This window comes from Pholcus phalangioides, unplaced genomic scaffold (assembly GCF_987345545.1).
Source record: "Pholcus phalangioides strain wild (caught in Gottingen) unplaced genomic scaffold, Ppha-v1.0 ptg000008l_1, whole genome shotgun sequence".
Classification (NCBI taxonomy): Eukaryota; Metazoa; Arthropoda; class Arachnida; order Araneae; family Pholcidae; genus Pholcus; species Pholcus phalangioides.
Genome location: NW_028301601.1, coordinates 12,114,609 through 12,133,990, shown reverse-complemented (window position 1 = coordinate 12,133,990; position 19,382 = coordinate 12,114,609). Strand labels below are relative to the sequence as shown.

At 38.3% G+C, this 19,382-nt stretch overlaps 1 protein-coding gene and 1 non-coding gene across 4 annotated transcripts in view; both read right to left on the bottom strand.

Moving 5' to 3' along the window:
* fs(1)h (female sterile (1) homeotic) overlaps positions 1–10,406 on the bottom strand; it is a 44,387-nt gene extending 33,981 nt beyond the window's left edge. Inside the window, exons 1-2 of one of the 3 annotated variants that reach the window (XM_089234202.1) lie at positions 9,934–10,406; positions 1,883–1,971 (exon numbers count right to left, since the gene is read on the bottom strand). In XM_089234202.1, coding sequence (XP_089090328.1) covers positions 1,883–1,912 — 30 coding nt within the window. In that variant the 5' untranslated portion in view covers positions 1,913–1,971; positions 9,934–10,406. The remainder of the gene's footprint in view (positions 1–1,882; positions 1,972–9,933) is intronic. The other 2 variants (XM_089234200.1, XM_089234203.1) reach the window with 2 other exon arrangements.
* Positions 10,407–11,502: 1,096 nt separating this feature from the next.
* On the bottom strand, positions 11,503–11,574 carry TRNAE-CUC (transfer RNA glutamic acid (anticodon CUC)). The gene has a single exon. It is a non-coding gene; the product is annotated as a tRNA-Glu (tRNA).
* Positions 11,575–19,382: the final 7,808 nt, after the last annotated feature.

The following is a 19,382-nucleotide window of genomic DNA, read 5'->3' as shown; positions in this document are numbered from 1 at the left end:
TAAGATAGAAAAATTGAAAGCAGACCTGCAAACTTTCAGATGGTAAAAATCCTGTAACTTCCTCGCGAAAATCTTGCGACCTACTCAAAAATCCGGCAAATGTACTTTTCCATGTCAAATTTTTTTATGGCCATAATAAGAACATAAATAAGTAATACATAAGGTAACTATATTATACATATTTTACGGGACATTTCCGTATTTTTCATTATCATTTGCTGTCTATTTCAAAGCAGTATTTTTTATTTTTTGAAACATGCTTCCTTGAATTTCAGATGTCAACTGGGTATGTTACAAATTTATTTTTATATTAAATGTGAAATCATTTAATTAAGCGAGATTTATAGACCCCTTCCCACAACCATTCTGCTCATATCTGCAATTTTAAACAAATTAGAATATAAAGAAACACAATGTCACTTTCTGCTGTTCATATGGAGTACGAAAGCCTGGATAACCAAGTGGGGGATGAAGGTGAAGTTCGAAAAGAAAATTCAGATTCCTTTTGTGGGGAATCAAACCACAAACATTTCACTGTCCGGGCGAGTGCTCCACCATTGAGCTGCAGAGGACAGATATGAATGCTGGATGTGACTGTGCATGCCCATCTTCTCTTGGTTATCCAGGCTTTCGTATCCCATATGAACAGCAGAGAGTGATTTTCTCTGTACGTGTTGCTATCCTGGGACTAACATCGTAAAAGCTATTAGCTGAGCCAGAAGGGAGTCCATGCATAGTCTCATTCAGCAACGATACATATGCTCTAAGGCAGTGGTTCTCAACCTTTTTTTAACTTCACGGAATACTTTGAATATATAATTTCTGTGGCAGGGCCTCAAATTCCTTTGATTTTTTAAATTTATGAAATTTACTAATTCATTTTATTTTCCTCAAGCGGCTGCGGAGGCCCAATGGCTTCACGGAACACCAGTTGAAAACCTCTGCTGCAAGGATATGTCCTCTGTGGCTGAATGATAGAGCATTCGCCCAGATAGTGGTTGGTGGTTCGATTCTCCCCAGAGGAATGAATTTTCTTTCCTAACCTATTTCATCATGTTAAATAAAGTTTCAAATAATTCAAATAACTTCACCTTCACCTCAGCTTGGTTATCAAGGCTTTTGCACTCCGTATAAATTAAGAATTTTTCTTTAAACTGACCATCCCGTATTTCCTGGTAGATCCAGATTTTAAATAATTTTCACTATGAAATATGACCAGCATAGCAATATCTACTGAATTATCTACCAGCTGACTAACAATCAAACATGCATAAAAAAACATCCATGAGCCACCATATTTATTTACAATTATAGATTTGGACGGCTTTGATCACTGTTCACACATGGTACTACAGCGCCTAGAGTTCAGGCGATGCAATTTCGCAAGAGGTTTCTCATCACGTGAAAGAATTCATGCGGAAAAGTGAGCGCTTTCTCAGGTTTGCTTATTTAAAAAAAAAAAAAAAAAAAGAGAAAGAGTGCCAGCGAAAAACCCCAAACTTAATTTTTTAAAAAGTTTTTAATTCTTGCAATGGTAATAATTGAAACCGGCAACATGGATTCATAATCCGGAAGCCCTGTAAGCACTGCGAAATCCGACATTGCCAGGCTAAACCCGGAAAGTTGGCAGGTCTGTGACAATCAAAAGGCATAGGTAAAGTTTGTAATATTCCTATTTTTGTAGTCTACGTTCGCTCAAGCCTATAGGTGTATAAAATAAAATGGAGATACGGCGACTTTAGAAAAGATTAACTGCTGTACAATATAACAAACTCCCAGCAATACATTTTTGGAAGGTAAATATGTTCTTCATAACATTTTAATCGGTAAACAAACAAAATGAAATTTAAAAAAAAAAAAAACACCAAGAATTAGGGCTTACATTTGTATTTTCATCCTGAATGGCACCCATTATATGAGAGACTCATTAAGATATCAAACAGAACCACCTTGGAATTTCAAGTTGGTCAACTGTAAGATGGACACCAAAAAATTAAAATATTGAAAAAAAATATAAAACACGTAGTGGGCAAAAATCCATAAAAGCATAAAAAAATAAAATAAATGAAAAATAAAATTGAATGAGATGTGGCTGGCCGAATAGGCAGGACGTGACAAATCGAAAAAATAATTTAAAAATACTAGGCAAATTTCTTAGGAGCCAAGCAGCTTTTTTTTCCCCCTTAAGGAAAAAAACTTTTCCATAACTGCAATAATTAAAAAAAAATTGTGCTGTCATAAGATCCCAATTCATTAACCAAACTTGAAAAATTTTAGGTGGCGGCCCGGGATTTGTCAAGCCCTGCGAATAGGTCTGGATAGAATCATTACAGATTTTAAAAAGGTTATGGATATGTGCAAAGCATGACAATCTAAAAAACACATTTCTTAGTAGCCAAGAAAGGTTTCTGGCTCATCAAATGAGTTCCTAAATACAGTAGAGCCCGGAAAGTTCGTTTTTGGATAATAAAAGACAATGAAAATTTTCAAATTTCATTCTTGAGACCTTATGTAGACCATATGTATGTATTCAACAGTAATTTTTAGTTCGAAATGGACTACTATTACTAAACCACACATGCACCTTGTCCATATCACTGCGGAACATCTAACAAATTAGTACATGTTGAAAATGTGTGAGTCTGTATTGTAAATCTGATGGTTTTTTTCGTGTAATGCTTGGTATAGTGCTGCCATCTATTTTTCAAACTATTAGCAAGGTGTAATAATCAGTGAGACTTTTTAACAAAGAGATGCTGGGAACCACAGAAAACCAACTTCAGCCAATCACCACTGTGGCAACATTGGGGTTCGGACCAGGGTCTTTGCGATGCGAGTCTGTTACTATGACCACAACAACAGCAGTTTGAAAAAAGACTAGGCAGCTCCCACACTTGTCATTGGTAACTGCTGTAATAAAAGATTAGATTCTCTTGAATGGACATAGACAAGTTTAACTTTCCGGGGAGCGAGGAGGATAAGAAGAGCAGGTTTGATTTTTTTTTTTTTTGAAATAGTGGACAATTGCATTGTCCTGTAATTGCTCATATCATTGCTAAAGAATCGCTAAAATCATTGGAGAGACAGTTGCAAGCTATCAGTGTCTCAGCATCGTTCACCATCAATTCCCGTCCCAAGTTTTCCCTCAAATCTCCGTGCCCTTTTAACATTCATTTTTTGAAACACATCCTATGGCACCTACATCTCATTGAAGAATAAAAATACAAGTGCACTGCTTTGCTTGTCTTTTTTTTAAATGTAAAACCAACATTTGAAGAATTTCTTATTATATTTCGGATAATTAGAGTTTTTCGATAATCCAAGGTGTGACCTCTGTCCCACCCCCCTCGAATTATTGAGGCTTTACCATAACGTTTTTTCCACTTTCCCGCAGGACTTGAATTTTCCCCATGTTTGGAAAAGCCACTATCATTAAAAAAAATCTCTAAACACTATTGCACACACATACCAGGGATACAAAAACTAATGAAAATTTTGTTCTACCATCCGAGAAAAACCGGGTTCTGTTTTTTTCTGTGTAGGGTCCTGTTTTTGTGGAAAAAGGTAATTAATTTAGAAAAATACCTAATTTTGTAAGAAGCAAAATAATTAATTTATCATGTTATTATAAAATCAGAAAATTTTATGTCATCTTTCTCCAATTTAACAATCCTACATCAAAAATTTTAGGCGCCAAGATTGGTTTTCTGGTCACCATGGTGACTAAGATGAGCCAAACCTTGAATATGTGACATCGATGAGCAAAACACCAGATAAATATGCAGCTGACAATGAAAATTAGAGGTTATCATGGTGTTTATTTTATACCGAGCACTAGCAGATTTCATTCCAGAAAACATCCCCAAAGCAGAATGTGCCAAAATGTGTGACGTACGTCACAGAACAACCAGTGCTGTTGCAGAACAATCTGGAAGAATTTTAAGAATAATGTAGAAAACCCTATTATGTATATGCGAATTTTTACCGCAGAACATTTTCAGTCAGCTGAGGGCTCGTTGCAGAACATCGCAAAACATTCTGCTTTGGGGGAAAACATGTTACTCACCTGAAATTTGCAGAAATGATTTTATAAGGCTCAAAATTTATCAACTAGGTATTTTTCTTTTATAACCACCCACTTGACGCATTTATTGTTTTGGCGATCACCAGGGTTGAGTTTTGAACATTAAAAACCAGTTTTGACATGACAAGTGGCAAAAACTGGTTTAAGCCATCAAAAAAAAAAAAACCTAAATGGATGCTTTTAGGCAATATTTTAAACAAAATAGGTCGATAACATGAGTAACTTACTTTTTTGTGTATTACGTTTCACACTAATTTATTATAATAATTGAAGCCAAATATTAATTACAATTTGTAATTTTGAATTTTTGGACAGTCTAGAGCCCCAAAGCAGAATATGCCGAAATGTGCGACGTACGTCGCAGAAAAATCTGCAAGAATTTTAAGAAAAGCATAGAAAAACTCTATTATGCATATGCAAACTTTTACCACAGAACATTTTAAGTTAGCCGAGGGCTCGTTGCAGAACAACGCAAAACATACCACAGCGAAGGAAGCTACTGAAGGCGAAATCATTACAGGTGATCTGCTGCTTCCCACATCACACGCCAAAGCAATCCTATGGAAGGATCTAATGAATGAATGGCAACAGAGGTGGGATGACAACACAGAGCCTGTCGATCAACTCATAGCATCCTGCGACATGTAATGCCTCAGAACTATAAATGGTCACGTGAGATGACGGGCCATGGTCCATTTCTGGCTAACCTTCATAGGTTCAAAATCAATCCCCAGTGATAAATGCTCATGTTTGGCCATGGGCACGCCTCTTCACTACCCAACTCTATGCCCCACAGCGGCTTTCCACTTCAGAGAGCCAGCTGAACATTTGCGAATACCTTGGCTTGAGTGCATCCTGAAGCGGGAAGATTCGATAAGTAAAATACGTACCACCAATATGGTCCACTTTCTAGAGCAGCACCCTGAGGATATCAGAACTACAGTCACGGAGCCAGAACCAGATAGAGAGCCACCTATGCCAGTTAGGAGAACCACTAGACTACGACATCAATTACACCCAGACAGCAATCTCGTACATCTGTTTAGAGAAGAGGAGCCTGAGTAGTCGAGAATAATTTGATCCACGCTGGCTTATCGAAAAGCTGGATACAGGCAGCAATTACTGATGTCTTTAGACCAAATTAAACTACACTGTGCAGCGATTAGATCAACCCAGCAGCAGATTGACAGCTTTCATTGATGTGATAGTTACTGATCCAATGAAAATCCCTGAAGAGAAGCAGATCAAATTTTATCAAGAACTATTCCCGATTATTACGATGATTTTGTGATTTATAACCTGTGATTTACAATTTTGATTTATTTACATGAATCACCATTTTTCGATTACAAAATTTTATATTTGTTTACTGGCGAGGTGCGTAATGGCACCTGCCCATGAATGTAATATATCTTTCTCAAGATCAATAAATGGTTAGGTTTCCCCGGAGGCACCCGAGTCCCCAGGGACAATGTGCTTATATCACTGAGTGTGACAGAGCCTGGGTGTCTCTCGGTTCCTATCACTATCATATATACCAAATAGGACCAGGATTGAACCACAGGCTACTTTAAAAGTTTGTCAGAGCAGGGCAAATGCCAAAAAACCATTGGGCAACAATGGTTCCCGGGCCCCAACAATCACTTTCGGAATGTTTACTTTGGTTACCGTGGTTCTCTTACAATGTGTTTCCAACATGCACATTCGTTTACAATGATTTTTTGCTTTTTAAATCCTCCTAGTAATTGAAGAAAACTCAGGCAGTGCCAGGTATTTTTGCTAGTGTAATATAGAATTAATCTTAAATGTCTTATGTTCAATATTTTTCGTAATACACACATCTCAAACCGGGCGATTCTTTTTGAAACACCCCGTATAATAAATTCTCCACACCAGCAATTTGAAGATTCAAAAATATATCAACTCCTGGCAGCACGGTGACGGAATATCCCATAGCTTCCAATATTTCCAACATTGATTAATTTATAGCTTGTTTGTTAAGGTAGTTTTCTGTAGTTCAACAAACATTCATGGTGAAGAGATTCTTTAACAAACCTGAAGCTTATGTCCTCTGGCTACTTCCCCATCTTATATTTCAGCAGCATTCTAGCTAAACGGCAGGAGACAATGAAGCATAAACAGATTCCCGCACGAGATCAAAATAACCCCCCCCCCCTCAAGAGAGCCAAAAGACTGCTCCAAGAGTGACAGGCCATGGCCATTGGTGCATAGGTCTACATAACCGAAAAAATATAATAGTCTTTATTTCACTAAGTTACTTAATCGCTTATCGACTAAACCTGTGCAAACAGTCCTTATTGTCTGCATACATTTTAAAGCATTTGATAATGTAACGTATCGCCCCTTTTGGGTCTCACATTACGTGTTTCCGATGTCCCGATATGCCCCCTAGTTAACTAGCTTACGCTAGGTTCCCCCCCCCCCGGGTGAGGACCTGGTTGTGTCAATGCGACTTTTGTGATTATGTTCAAGGTATGTGATTATTCCTTGTAATGAAATTATTGTAATTAAATACATTGTTTAACTAGCGGAGGGCAAATGACTTCTGCGGGTTACGTATAATCCATTGTCTTGGTCTCATCCTCCATGGCCGTATTGATATCCTGGGTAAAGTCTGGCCGGCTTCCTTCCCGATTATCAAACTGTTGCCATCCAAAAATACAGAATACCCGAAATAGTTTTTATTGTGTCGCAATATGCAAATGAACGGATTGATGTCATAGTTTTCCAGGTATGCCGGAAGAAACCTGTTCTTTCAGTGCGCAGAGAACAAACCTGTTCTCTACAATTATAAATAGGCCTGGATAAACCAGAAGTGTGGCATTCTAACTTTGTTCTTCATTCTACTCACTCCACTCAATGGGGCTGATAGTTGTTAGTAGGGGTTATTCATCTAGTTGTTGTTGTGATGTTACTAATGTCGTAAAAAGGTGATACCTTAAGGTATCCGACTACCTTAGTCATATTGATGCAGCATACAAACTTTAAATCCTATTCTGCAGGCCTGCAGGTCACAATCTATACTACACACATTATCAAAGAGCTCAGCAGACCATGCATTGAAAACATCTGGTAATACGATTCCTGCCCATTCAGTGATATTATTGAACCCACAGACTGTTGACCGAACCCAGAGATTTTTTGCTTCTACCATTCTATTATTTAAAAGGGGTGCCTATAACGCTTATTCATTTCATAATTATGCTACTTCATTTTCCATCTCAATCCCTTATTTAATCTAAGAATGTTTGTTTGTGTAGTTAATTTTTTACTGTCATTTGTACAGCCAATAGTATCCCTTTTAGCTATTTTCTTTGGTAAGAATGACGTCCAAAAGAATGACTCAATTTCATTACTGACAACTATTTGTTATGCTTCCTGATGTTTTTCTCAGCAAAGAAAAAACAAGATCAACAACACATCACCAAAAAAAGTTATACTATAGCTAAAAAAATCATTGCAGGTTTCAGACCAACGTGACAATGATTTTACCCGTTAATGAAATTGTTGAAAACGTGTACGTTTTCAAGAAATCTTTCTTAAAAGGCAGGAAAAGGGCTACTATTTAAGTATTCTCTGCTTCAGTTGCACTGCTTTTTAGGGATTGGTCAGGTAAGCAAGATTTCTCCCAATACATTAAGTTGTTTCTAAGCGCTCTGGATAATGCATGGGTGTAGATTTCATCTACTTTAAGACTGAAAAACAAGCACTGTTGAGATCTTCATCCTCTCATCTTTTCTAAGGAAACAGTTCTTGTGCTTTTTGAATATGGATTGCTTTACTAAAAATACGTGGAAAATATTTTGTGCCACTGGCTAACACTTGGGTGTTCGCAAAAAGAATACAGGACACGCTCAGCTATAATTGACTTTACAACACCGACACAGTATACAATTTTGTTTGTGCTCAACAAATCTGGCCGATATATAGATATTTTTGTAATACCTACATACACTTCTCTACATCAAGCACAAAAAGATCAATCAAAAAGAAAAAAAAAATTACTAAAGATCCATTAGTATACAAAATTAAATTGCAGAATGGGAAAGGTTGCTAAGTCAGCTGTAAATGAGCATTCTTCTCATGAACACTTAAGTGTTAACCAGGGACATAAAATACTTACCACACATTTTGAGATAAGCAATTCAAAAGCACAAGAAATGCTTTGATGGTAACGAAGAGAGGACGAGGATCAACATTGCTTGGTTTTCCACCTTAATGATGACAACCCACACATTATCCAGTGCCCTTGGAAACAACTCTCAGCCTTTGGGGAAATCTTGCTCAACTGACCAATCCCCACAAAACGCTGTGCCTCATTCGCATCATTTTCACACAAATAAATCTCTCCTTTCACAGCCGTTTCATGGCACTTCTTTAAGAGTGATAATTCAGGATTAAACTCTCAGGAACCACTAAATTTTTTTCTAATTCAGTTCATGTTATGAAAAAATTTCTTGAAAATGTTTGCCACCAATACACTGAAAAGTGAAAACTGTCGCATCAGCCTAAAAACTACGCATTTTACATTAGATGGCCACAAACACCTTGTTTTATACTATATCTATTCCTAATTTTTTTTTTGCTCTGCTTATGTATGATTCAAGGAATACAAAAATACTTTATAATCTAATCCATAAGAACAAATATGCTTAGTAACCAAAGCTCACAATAAACCAAGATATATGGCAAGCAAAAGCCAACATGAAATTCGAGCCGACAACAACATTCAAATCAACCAATTCAATTGATTCTTAGAGTCCATATGTATCCGAAAAAATTTCCGAAATCTGACTCAAATTTCCCGGCACGACGAAGTATGCATATGTTAGACATGCGGGGGTCTCCTCTTTTCTCAGCGTGGTAGCTAATGCGGGAGGGGACACCATAGCGAGTTCATCTCCACGCACATTTACATGGTTTCTCTCCAAAATTTCGGGATATTTGACCTCATGGCATGCCAGTTACATCACTGCATAACCATGTTTCCACTCTTTTTCAATACGAAATTGGCTTTGATTTAAATTGTGTCAAATATTATTTCCATAGAATTTCAACGAGTGTCTATTAGTTTTGTTCCCACTCCCTATAACATGAGGAATAATGTTTAGAAAAAGGACATCATTTAATATCTCATCAATAAAATTCTTACCATGTTGATATACAAACTTTTTCTCTAAGATTATTAAAAAAAAGTTTTCCAAAAACATTTGGAAATAACGACCCTGCAATAAAATTAAAAAAAAAAAAAAAATGCCAAACAAAAACAAACCTACAGCTGGTAACGTACCACGCGCCCTCTGGCGATCCATTCCGAAACCAAAAAGTTACGAGATCGCCATTTTTTCCCCCCACATTATCAGTCGGCGAGTAGGCATACGGAACATCGAATGTAAATCACGCCAAAAAAAATCCACATGCCACCGCTTACAATCCACACGGGAAAAACAGAAAATTGAAACCTTACGCTGTTATCCTAACAGATTGGCGCCATTTTCATGAGAACGAATGAAAAAAGATATTTACATCGCGAATGACGATACGAGCCGAGATTTGATACCATCTGATTCCACGCCGATGTTTTTTTTTCCACATCCTAATCCAACGGCAAAAGCGATCACGTACAAATCGGACCTCAAACTCATAATAATTATGCTTATGAAACGCTTACCGAATCGTTTTTCGGTCGGATTCTCTTCAAAACACGAAAAAATTGCAAAAATGCAAGGACAACATAATCGGTACAACTTCACTGATCGGGAGCATGGCTGGAAATGAAACGATTAGGATAACGGGAGGGTTTAGACATGAATAAATGTGAGAAATACCTTTAGCTTCTTTTCTTTTTTGGCCTCCGGCATTTTAGAGACATTGTGTTGGCCTCAGAACACATGATATTACGAGATCTTGGAGCACACCCTCAACCGACATGCTCTAATCACAATGGCTACGCAATTATAAAACACATAGCATCTCTCTCTCTTCCCTTTGCACTACTGGACGGAGCAGGGCCCCAGAGCCGACTCCAGATTGGCTGATCCGTGTCACGTGACTACGCCTCTCGCCCTCCTCTCCGACTTCTGGAAGCAATGGCTGAGAAACACGATTCCAATATTGCACTTCAAAAATCCCTCGACGTGATGATTTTCTTTCGAAAGCATGTCGAATAACCAAGATGATGTGCAGTAATATAAAGCTTACCGAAATCTTTTAAGACACTGAAAATAAAGTCAAAGACATGTTACAAACTACGATGTAACATGTTACCCAAATTAACCATACGGGCTCGACCAATCAGAGCATGGTATTGTTGTGTTGCCAAATTCTGAAGGTTTTTGAAAAATTTCAAAAAAAACTAGAGCGAAAAAACAATTTTTTGTTTCACAGGGAAGACAATTCAAATTCATTCGAACATGGATTTCACTCCAGCAAAGAATTTAAACTAAAAGTTGTGCAATTAAAAGAGTTCAAGTAATAAAAAACCCATCCGATCTGGCTAATTTATTATTAAAGATCGATCAATATGACTAAAATCTTGCTGAATTTTATACATTTTAAGAAAAAGGTTATATATTTTTTCATTTGAGATGGGATTTGCGTTACTGGAGCCAAAACACAAGATTGGTATCTTTTATGAACTTCGGAGGGCTCCCGAGAAGGAGGGCTGAACAGGGCCGTCTCTATTCTACGGTAAAATAGAGACGGCCCTGGGCTGACCAACGGGTTCTTTACGGGATTTTCTATTATCTATCCTACCCCTATCCTGAATCAGAAAACCCATGGCTTCCTGCCGAAGTTCATATTTGTCTGAGGCCCGAACTCACGAGGAACGGACGGGGCCGCAACTAAAGCAGGGCAGGGGTCTGGTGCCCCTGGCAATGGATCAGGAAGGGTGCTGGGCAGGAACGGCTCAAGCTTACCTGCCGCCCGGGTGCGAAGCCTCATTTGGGCTTACCTGCAGCCCGTCATTTGGGCTTAAGGAAACACACTAAAAATGGTATATATACAAATATATATATATCGAAAAATGTACAAAATGAATATTATGAAAATTTAAAATTTGTCGAAACTCACTAATAGGGGTCATTCAAGTATTACGTCAGCATCGAGGAGGGGGTTTCGGATTTGTGGACTTTTGATGACCGGGGGGGGGGGGAGGGTTTGAAGGTTGTTTACGTCATCAACCACCCCTTTTTGATGATATGAAATATTCTAAGCTGCTGACGGGGGGGGGGGTCAGTGTTTTGTGCTGCCTTTTGCTGACAAAGGGGGGGAGGGGTCAAAAATGGCTGAAAATCTGCTTACGTAATACTTGAATGGCCCCCCCATACCGACAGTTGCTCCGACAGACCAAACACGACCCAAGCTCTGTCCCTCCCGGGATATAAAGAAAACGCTTCCCAAGCCGGGAATCGAACCCGGGCCTCCTGGGTGAGAGCCAGGTATCCTAACCACTAGACCACGTGGGATTAACGTAAGCCCCCCCCCCATACCAGCGCCATAAGCAGCTGTAATATGCAGTGTAGTGAAAAAACATTGCATTGAAAAATATAATTTATTTATGTATGAAAAAAGAAAACAAATTAATTATGTGAACTGGAAAGAAGCAAAAAAATGAAAATTTCAGAAGGAAAAAAATATAGAAGAATTCAAAAGTGAGAAATTCAAAAAAGTTATAACCAATGTCTAGGGCTCTCTCAAACATATACTATATACACACACACATACATGCTCTTTGCCCCCCCCCCACCGCAAAAAAGTTGAAATGATGCCCCTAATGGTGACCCTGGCAGGACGCCGACAGAGTTTCAGTGAAGGGAACAACGAATTTTTTTGTTCCCGAATTATTCTAACATTCTTAATAATGCTAGATAACATAATCCTTGAAATAGTACTTATTTTTGTGAGCCATCATCACTTATCCTGTAAAGATGATATAAGTATAACGAGGTCATTTTTATAAAGAAATTTTTTTTTTTCAAAGGTGTTTCTGGTACTCCAGGGACCGAACAAGTGAGAAGCCGAATTTTTCCTTTGCTATCATTTAACTATTCTGGAGCAAATTGTGGGAGGGGGAATCAAAATGCATACTTGTCCCTTGTGATAGAGTACAAGGGTGACTCTTGAGCCATGCGACCCCTTGTTGCCGCACGGGGTGCCGCTCAAGAGGGAAATCCGAGGTGAATGGGTAAAAAAATTTCCATTGGCCGAAAAAATCAAAGAAAATGTTTTTTGTATGCTCTCTGAAAAGCCAAAAATCCGAAATGAAAGAGCGAAAAAAAAATTTTGTTAGGAATTGTTTGGATAAGTTGTGAGGGAAGGGCATGACCTCCAAGGATAGGGCTGATAGGGTTTCAGCTTGGGCATGGACATAAATCCTTATAATTTTTCTTTTTTTTTTCACACTATAAATTAACTGTAAGGAGGCCCGTATAAAGTTTGGTTTGTGGCCCGTGAAAGATTCCAGCTTAGATGCCCCCTGACGAAGGATGTAGGGGCTATGGGAGGGAATAGGCAGTAGGCTCAAAAAAAATAAGTTCCTCACGTGTACAGAGTTTGTCTCGAGCCGCCCCGATAGTTTACATTCTTGTTTCTGGTATTACGATCAAAGGCCCTGTCTATTTTCTCAACGTTTCCGTTGTCGAGGTATGACTCAAAAGCGTGATACCATATTTTTACTGTGTTAAATTTTGGGGTTTTAACTAAAGTCCCGGGTGTCCCGCACCCCTTGTACCCTCGCTTATGCCACCCCCCGTTGCTGAGTTTGCTGTTTTTCCGCTCAAAATTACGGACATAGTACCGAAATGGACACTTGTCACGGGCAACAGAGTAAATTTTCGTTATTTGTTGCGGCCCTGGAAACAGGCCTATTGATCTTTGGCCGGCCTGAGGTCATGGCATGGGTCCCTCCCCCTACAACGGTGGGGCTGACGGAGTTCCAGCCCTGGGGCCCTGGACGATTCTCATTTTTTGTTTTTTTATTATAAATTCACTGCAGAGAGGCCCGTGAAAAGTCTGGTCTGGGGCGATAAGGCGATATCTTAACATGTCTGAAGTACCAAAGGATGTTAAGAGACCCTATCAAGGGCTCAGGGTCGAACACAAAACATCTTAAAAAAAAAGCTACTTATTTTCACAAAATCTCTTCATAAAAGACACGTGATTCTAGAAAGCTCCCCCCCCCCCGTATGTGGCAATGAGTAATCAGCATGTATGATACCCCATCGAGAGGGGGGCTGAACCCAGGTGACAGGCTGGTAACGATTGACCCTTTCTTCCCAGTATTGTACTCTTTCTCCTTTCATTCTTTAAAGTTTTTCTATTTTCCGAACTAAATAAAAAACATCTAAAAAGGTGGGATATACTCAAAATTTTGAACGAAATTATTGTAGCGTGTTTATAGATGGCAAATAACTATTTATATGGATTATCTTTAACAGGCAATAAAATTTACTTGCTTTCGCTTGTGAAATATTGATATGATTAACTTAGTAACAAAATGTCAGAACGTATATAGTAAGAAGGAATAACTAATCCATCCCTTCAGGTATATATAAAATGTCCCAATATTTTCAAGTTGAACATTCTAAATATTCTGAATCTCGGGAAGCACATTCTATGCCCCTTAATAATTTTGAATTTCACTTAAAATTTGAATTTTTCTTTTGAAAACTGCAAAGCTTTTTCGTAAATAATGTGCGTCGATTAAGTCAGTGTTGTTTGAATTTACTGCTATTCGAGGCAAGACATTGCAACAACTGATAAATCTATTCGAGCAAAATAACAGCTACTTCCCAACCGAGGAACAGGGGCGTCGGAAGTGTTTCGAAACTGTGGGTGCTCGTCTTTAGTTTTATATCGGAAATTTTTAATTTCTGTATCAATTCTGGGAGTGCTCGGATCCATGTCACAAATTACCGTGGGTGCTGGAGCACCTACAGCACCCCCGGCTCCGACGCCGCTGCCGAGGAATATCATTAAGTAATTAATTTATCAAAACTTTTTTGGGGTATAAAACTGCTTCTCATTGCTTTCACCTCATCTCCTTTTTGAATATCCATTTCTTTTTCATGATATCTTATCATCGTGGAGTTATTTTCAAAAATGAACGAAGGTTTAGTGAGATTGATATATACGCATATTAGATATAGTCATTTGCATCGGAGTATAATAAAAGAATTCTTTGAAATATATAAATTTTGTGCATTAAATCATCTTACAAGAAAAAAAAAAATACATGAAATACAAGTAACATACTGAGCAAATTTTTAAATACACAAATACTCGAAGTGAATAACGCTGATGGAATTCAAAACGTGAAAGAAAGTTATAACTACAGTCCGAATTACATGTGGTAAAAAAAGTGGCAAAATATGCTCGAAAGACGCTAAAACATGCACTAAAAATAAAGATGAATCTGCATTTTTAAAAATGTCGAAATATACCACGAAATAAATAAAAAAATACCCGATCTTTTTCAAAAAATTAGAACGCCATTGAAATTTACGAGAGCAGTTCATGAAGTTTCCAAGTTGGAAAACCCAAATTAAGGGTACGGTTGTGATTTATATTTTCATCTTTCCACCTATGTGAATTGCTGCAGCATCGACATAGCTTTTTAGAAAGAGTCCAAATCTTGATGGCAAATTGCAATTTCCTTCTCCATACAAGTCTTCAACTTCTGGAATCAAAAGGTAGAGAGCCCAAGCGTTCACACCTCCATCCAGAGAAGTCTTTCTAATCAATTGGCCTCTATTTTTTGTTTCCAGCAACTGAAGACTTCATTTCAAGATGGAAAACGTAGATCGCGTATCAATAATTCACCAACGTGTATCAAACCTCATAGATACTTTGATTGTTTCATGATATCTGATGATTGTACCTGATACTAATCTTATCAAGAGATTGTGGACTCGAGCTAAAATAAATAAATCGATGAAAACTGATCAATTGCAAACCGCTATCGGGTCCCCAATAGCAGAGATGGAATTTATGGCTGAGTCCCGATTCAGGTCCGTGCCGGAGACTCATAAATTTAATGTCTTGATGCATGAAATCTATGGCCAAGGCCAAAGATGGCCACAGTACACTGTGTTCCTACGACATCAGCACGCGTTTCCCCCCCCCCCCACACTGTCCTAGCAAATACACGCGTAATTTTGCGTTTTTCATAAATGTCCCGTTTTTCTACCTGTATTCAGAGCCGTCCTAAGGCATGGGCCCACCCGGGCACGGCCCGGGGGCCTCACAAAATGGGATCTGGTTGAGATTTTCGAAAATTTGCCTGGTAGGGCCTCAGAAAAATCATTTGGCCCGGGGGCCCATGATGCTCTTAAGACGGCCCTGCCCGTATTGCGAAGATTGAATGATTCTAGGTTTGCATACATAACGAGGAAAGACATGAAATATTCGATCAAAAGCCAAATGTTCTAATCTTCTCAAACAGCTTTCGGGGTGTTCTAATTTTTTGAAACAAAGAGGAAAAAATAATTTGGTGTTTTACAGTGCATTTTTAATCTACTTTATGCAAATTTTTTTGCCACCGATATGCTCAAGATACGAAAGCTCATATGATATGCTCATGATAGAAAAGGAAAATGCAAATTACAACTGTACTTGCTCTTCAACTTTGAATTGCGCTTTCCAACTTCCAACATTTCATGAACTGCTCTCGTAAATTTCTGGGGTGTTCTAATTTTTTGCAAAGGACGTATATATATGCGAAAAATTGAAACCAATTCGTCGAACAATGCCGAATTATGGCATCAAGAATGAAAAATGCACGCAAAATAGAAAAAAAAAAGTATATATGCATTTGTGTGTGTGTGTGATGAAAGCGATAAAAAATGAAAAAATATGCATTTGGAATGTTCCAGCAAATAAAAAAAAAAAACGAGGTGAAAATACGCATATTATACTGCCGAAATATGCATAAAATATAAAAATAAACGCCTTAAAAATGCGTTAATATACCCTAAAGGCTCTGAATGTGTAGCAGTATTGAAAAATGTACGCATAATTAAAATATATATATATATTTATTTATTTATTTGTGTATTTAAAGTGCGGAAATTTCAATAAAGAGAAACTACACAGAGAAAAAAAAGAAAAAAATTTAGAGATTTAGAAATAAGTCAGAAATGAAAAATATGCTAGAAAAATATGCATTTTCAAAATATTCCCGAAATATTCCTTAAAATGAACAATAGCCAATGGTGAAATGCTTTATTTAAAAAAAAATTGTCAAGTTATCTGATTACTGAGCGAGAAACTGAATGAGGGGAAGTCATTTTACTCGAGAATCATAGTTTCGTATTTTTTTTTATTTTTGAAAAATGGCATGGAATCCAAGGGAATGACTAAATTGTAATTTAAAAAATAGCTGATAACATGGGCGGAGATACGGGAGGGGGGAGGGGCATAGGGAGCATTTCCCCTCACCCCCAGCTTCAAAGGTGAAGTCGACTAGTTTAATGTGCAGTCAAACCTCGCTAATGAGCCACCCTTTGGAGAACAAAAATATGACTTGATAAGCGGAGTGACTCGTTAAACAGAGTGAGCCATAGCTGTGCCAATTCCTGGTTGAGGATAATTGATATTTCCAAAAAGTGATCCGGTAAGCGGAGTGACGTGTTAACCGGGTGACGCACTAACGAGGTTTGACTGTATATATGTGTATATATAAATTGACATCATCATCTTGCCCCCCAACAATACTGACCGCGCCCTCTAAGGCAGATAACCTTATCACAAGAGAGATTTCTGCACATTTTCTAGGAAGTTTAGATTCCTCAACCTTTTCTGTGGGGATTCCGAATCTTTACACAAAAAAAAAAACTATTCGTAATATCACAAAGGAGAAAAACAGGACATTCCATCTTTGCGTCAACCATTTTGACAATAAAAAGGGGTTGCACTCGGCTCAGCATTTATCTGATCGATCCTTTTCATTTTGGATTTATTTTTGTTGCACCATGGTCATTTTGTGCACACTTATCTGTTGTACCTGCTGTGAGTACTAGAAGAATAGAGCCAATTTTAAGAAGTCCGATAAAAAAGCTATTGCATTGGCACACAATACACAATTTGAAAGCACAACAGGGATGAGATTTTTTTTAAACTCAGGCACCAGTTATTTTGCTGTATTTACGAGAGTCTGGATTTACTGGTTCGCAAGTAAAATGTCATGCACCCTGTTAGCTATGCACCCTGTATAAGAATATATTAATATAATAATAATTCAAAGCAAAAACAGCGAAACCCCTTTAGAGCGTTGTTCAACGGACGGTGACGTACCAACGAGAACGACGTATTACCGAATAACATTAAACTGTCCAAGAAAGAATTTGAGAAAGACAAAGCGACGCACTAAAGAGGTTTTAATGTAAATAAATAATAATACAGTCGATAAGCGTGTGTATATATATATATATATATACAGTCGAATCCCGTTTTAACGAATACCGTTATAGCGAAAATCTCGTTCTAACGAATACTTTCCTAATCCCCCAGATAAGGTTACCTCGGAACCACGTAGGCTTTTTATTTTAATTGATTTATCATATGTTTATTTATTTATTTATTTTATTTTCTTCACCGGCGGCAGAGCCCCTGGAAAATGTACACGGAGCACCGATTGAGAACCTCTGCCCTAACCAAGCTACTAGCGAGTAAATTAGCTCAAATATAATTAGTAATAACTGGGCGAAGAACTAATAATTAGTTCTCTCAGCACAAGCTGTAGTTTTTCTGTGTGGATGATGAATGAATTATTGGATTTGCAATAAACATCAGAACATTGATTAAATTTCAAAGGTTTGAATTCACAGATAGGAATAATAAATTCTCCGAAATATTTTTGCCAAACAAATTATCAATCTCTTATTTACTGCTAAAAACTTTTATCTATTTATTTTTTTCAACTACCACGTGGATATTTGTGCCCTTGTCAAACCACAAGTAATCCTTCTTTTCTCAATAAGCTATTCTTCTTTTCAAGCATTGATAAGTTTGGGGAGGGGAGGACTACATTGTTGCAGGAAGGGGCGGTTTGACGACACTGTGTACCTGTCACTAACAGTACAATGAAACGGAGGGGGGGGGGAACTGGTTCCTGGCGAAACGCATTTATGAGTTCGGGCCGAAATGACGGTAGTTGTCTTCGGACTCATATATGAGTCTTCGCCGTTTAGAGGGTTAAGAGGTGTCTTGAGTTCGATACCCGGTTCGTCCTTGTCAAAAACTTTCCTGACACAGGGTTACAACAGAAATGGTGACATGCAGGGGCGTAGCCAGAAATTTCGTTCGGGGGGGGACCACTTTCATTTCGGAGGGGGACCAAAGTGACAGAACAATGGATTTGGCCATCTTTTTCCCTTTTTTCGGTCATTTTCTCACATTTCGGGGGGGGGGACCAGACCCCCAAGTCCCCCCCTCGCTACGCCCTTGGTGACATGGCCACAGAAAAGGATTGCTACCTAGGGCCGTCTCAAGATCATCATGAGAGCTCCCGGGACAAGTGATTTTTGCGAGGCCCTACCCGTTGAATTCGTGGAAATTTCAACCAGATCTCTCATTTTGTGAGGACCCTTCTTCACTTGAGGGGCCTCCGAGCAGGGCCAGATTAAAATGTTCGAAGGCCCTAACAAGGGCGTAGCGAGGGGGGGGGTTTGACTTGGGGGTCTGGTCCCCCCCGAAATGTGAGAAAATGACCGAAAAAAGGGAAAAAGATGGCCAAATCCATTGTTCTGTCACTTTGGTCCCCCCCCCCCAAAATGAAAGTGGTCCCCCCCCGAACGAAATTTCTGGCTACGCCCCTGGGCCCTAAGTACTTGAATGATTATGTGCCCCTTCCCTCCGGTTCCCTGAAAGTATATTTTACTCGATATTGAATCTGTAAACGAAAAAAAAAAGGAGTACACGACATGAAATTTTATATTTCAGAATTAACTAATATCAAAGGCAGAATATCATGATTTGAATATTTTTAAGCACGGACACTGAAAGTCTCTCCTCCTCTTTTTTGTCTGCTTGCAGAATTTTTGATATTATTGTCTGTTGGATTTTTTTGTTTTGGAGCACCTTTGGAAGAGTTTTTGGAATTTTCCTTTCATATTTCGCAAAAAAGACCGACCTTAGATTTTTAGACTTTTCTTTTCCAAAATATCTTTAAAACATTTAAAGGTATTTTCTCTCATCGACTGCTTGTTAGGATTTCACACAAAGCGGCTTCAAAAATATTCACTGAATATTAGCATGGCTGATATTACTCACAGGC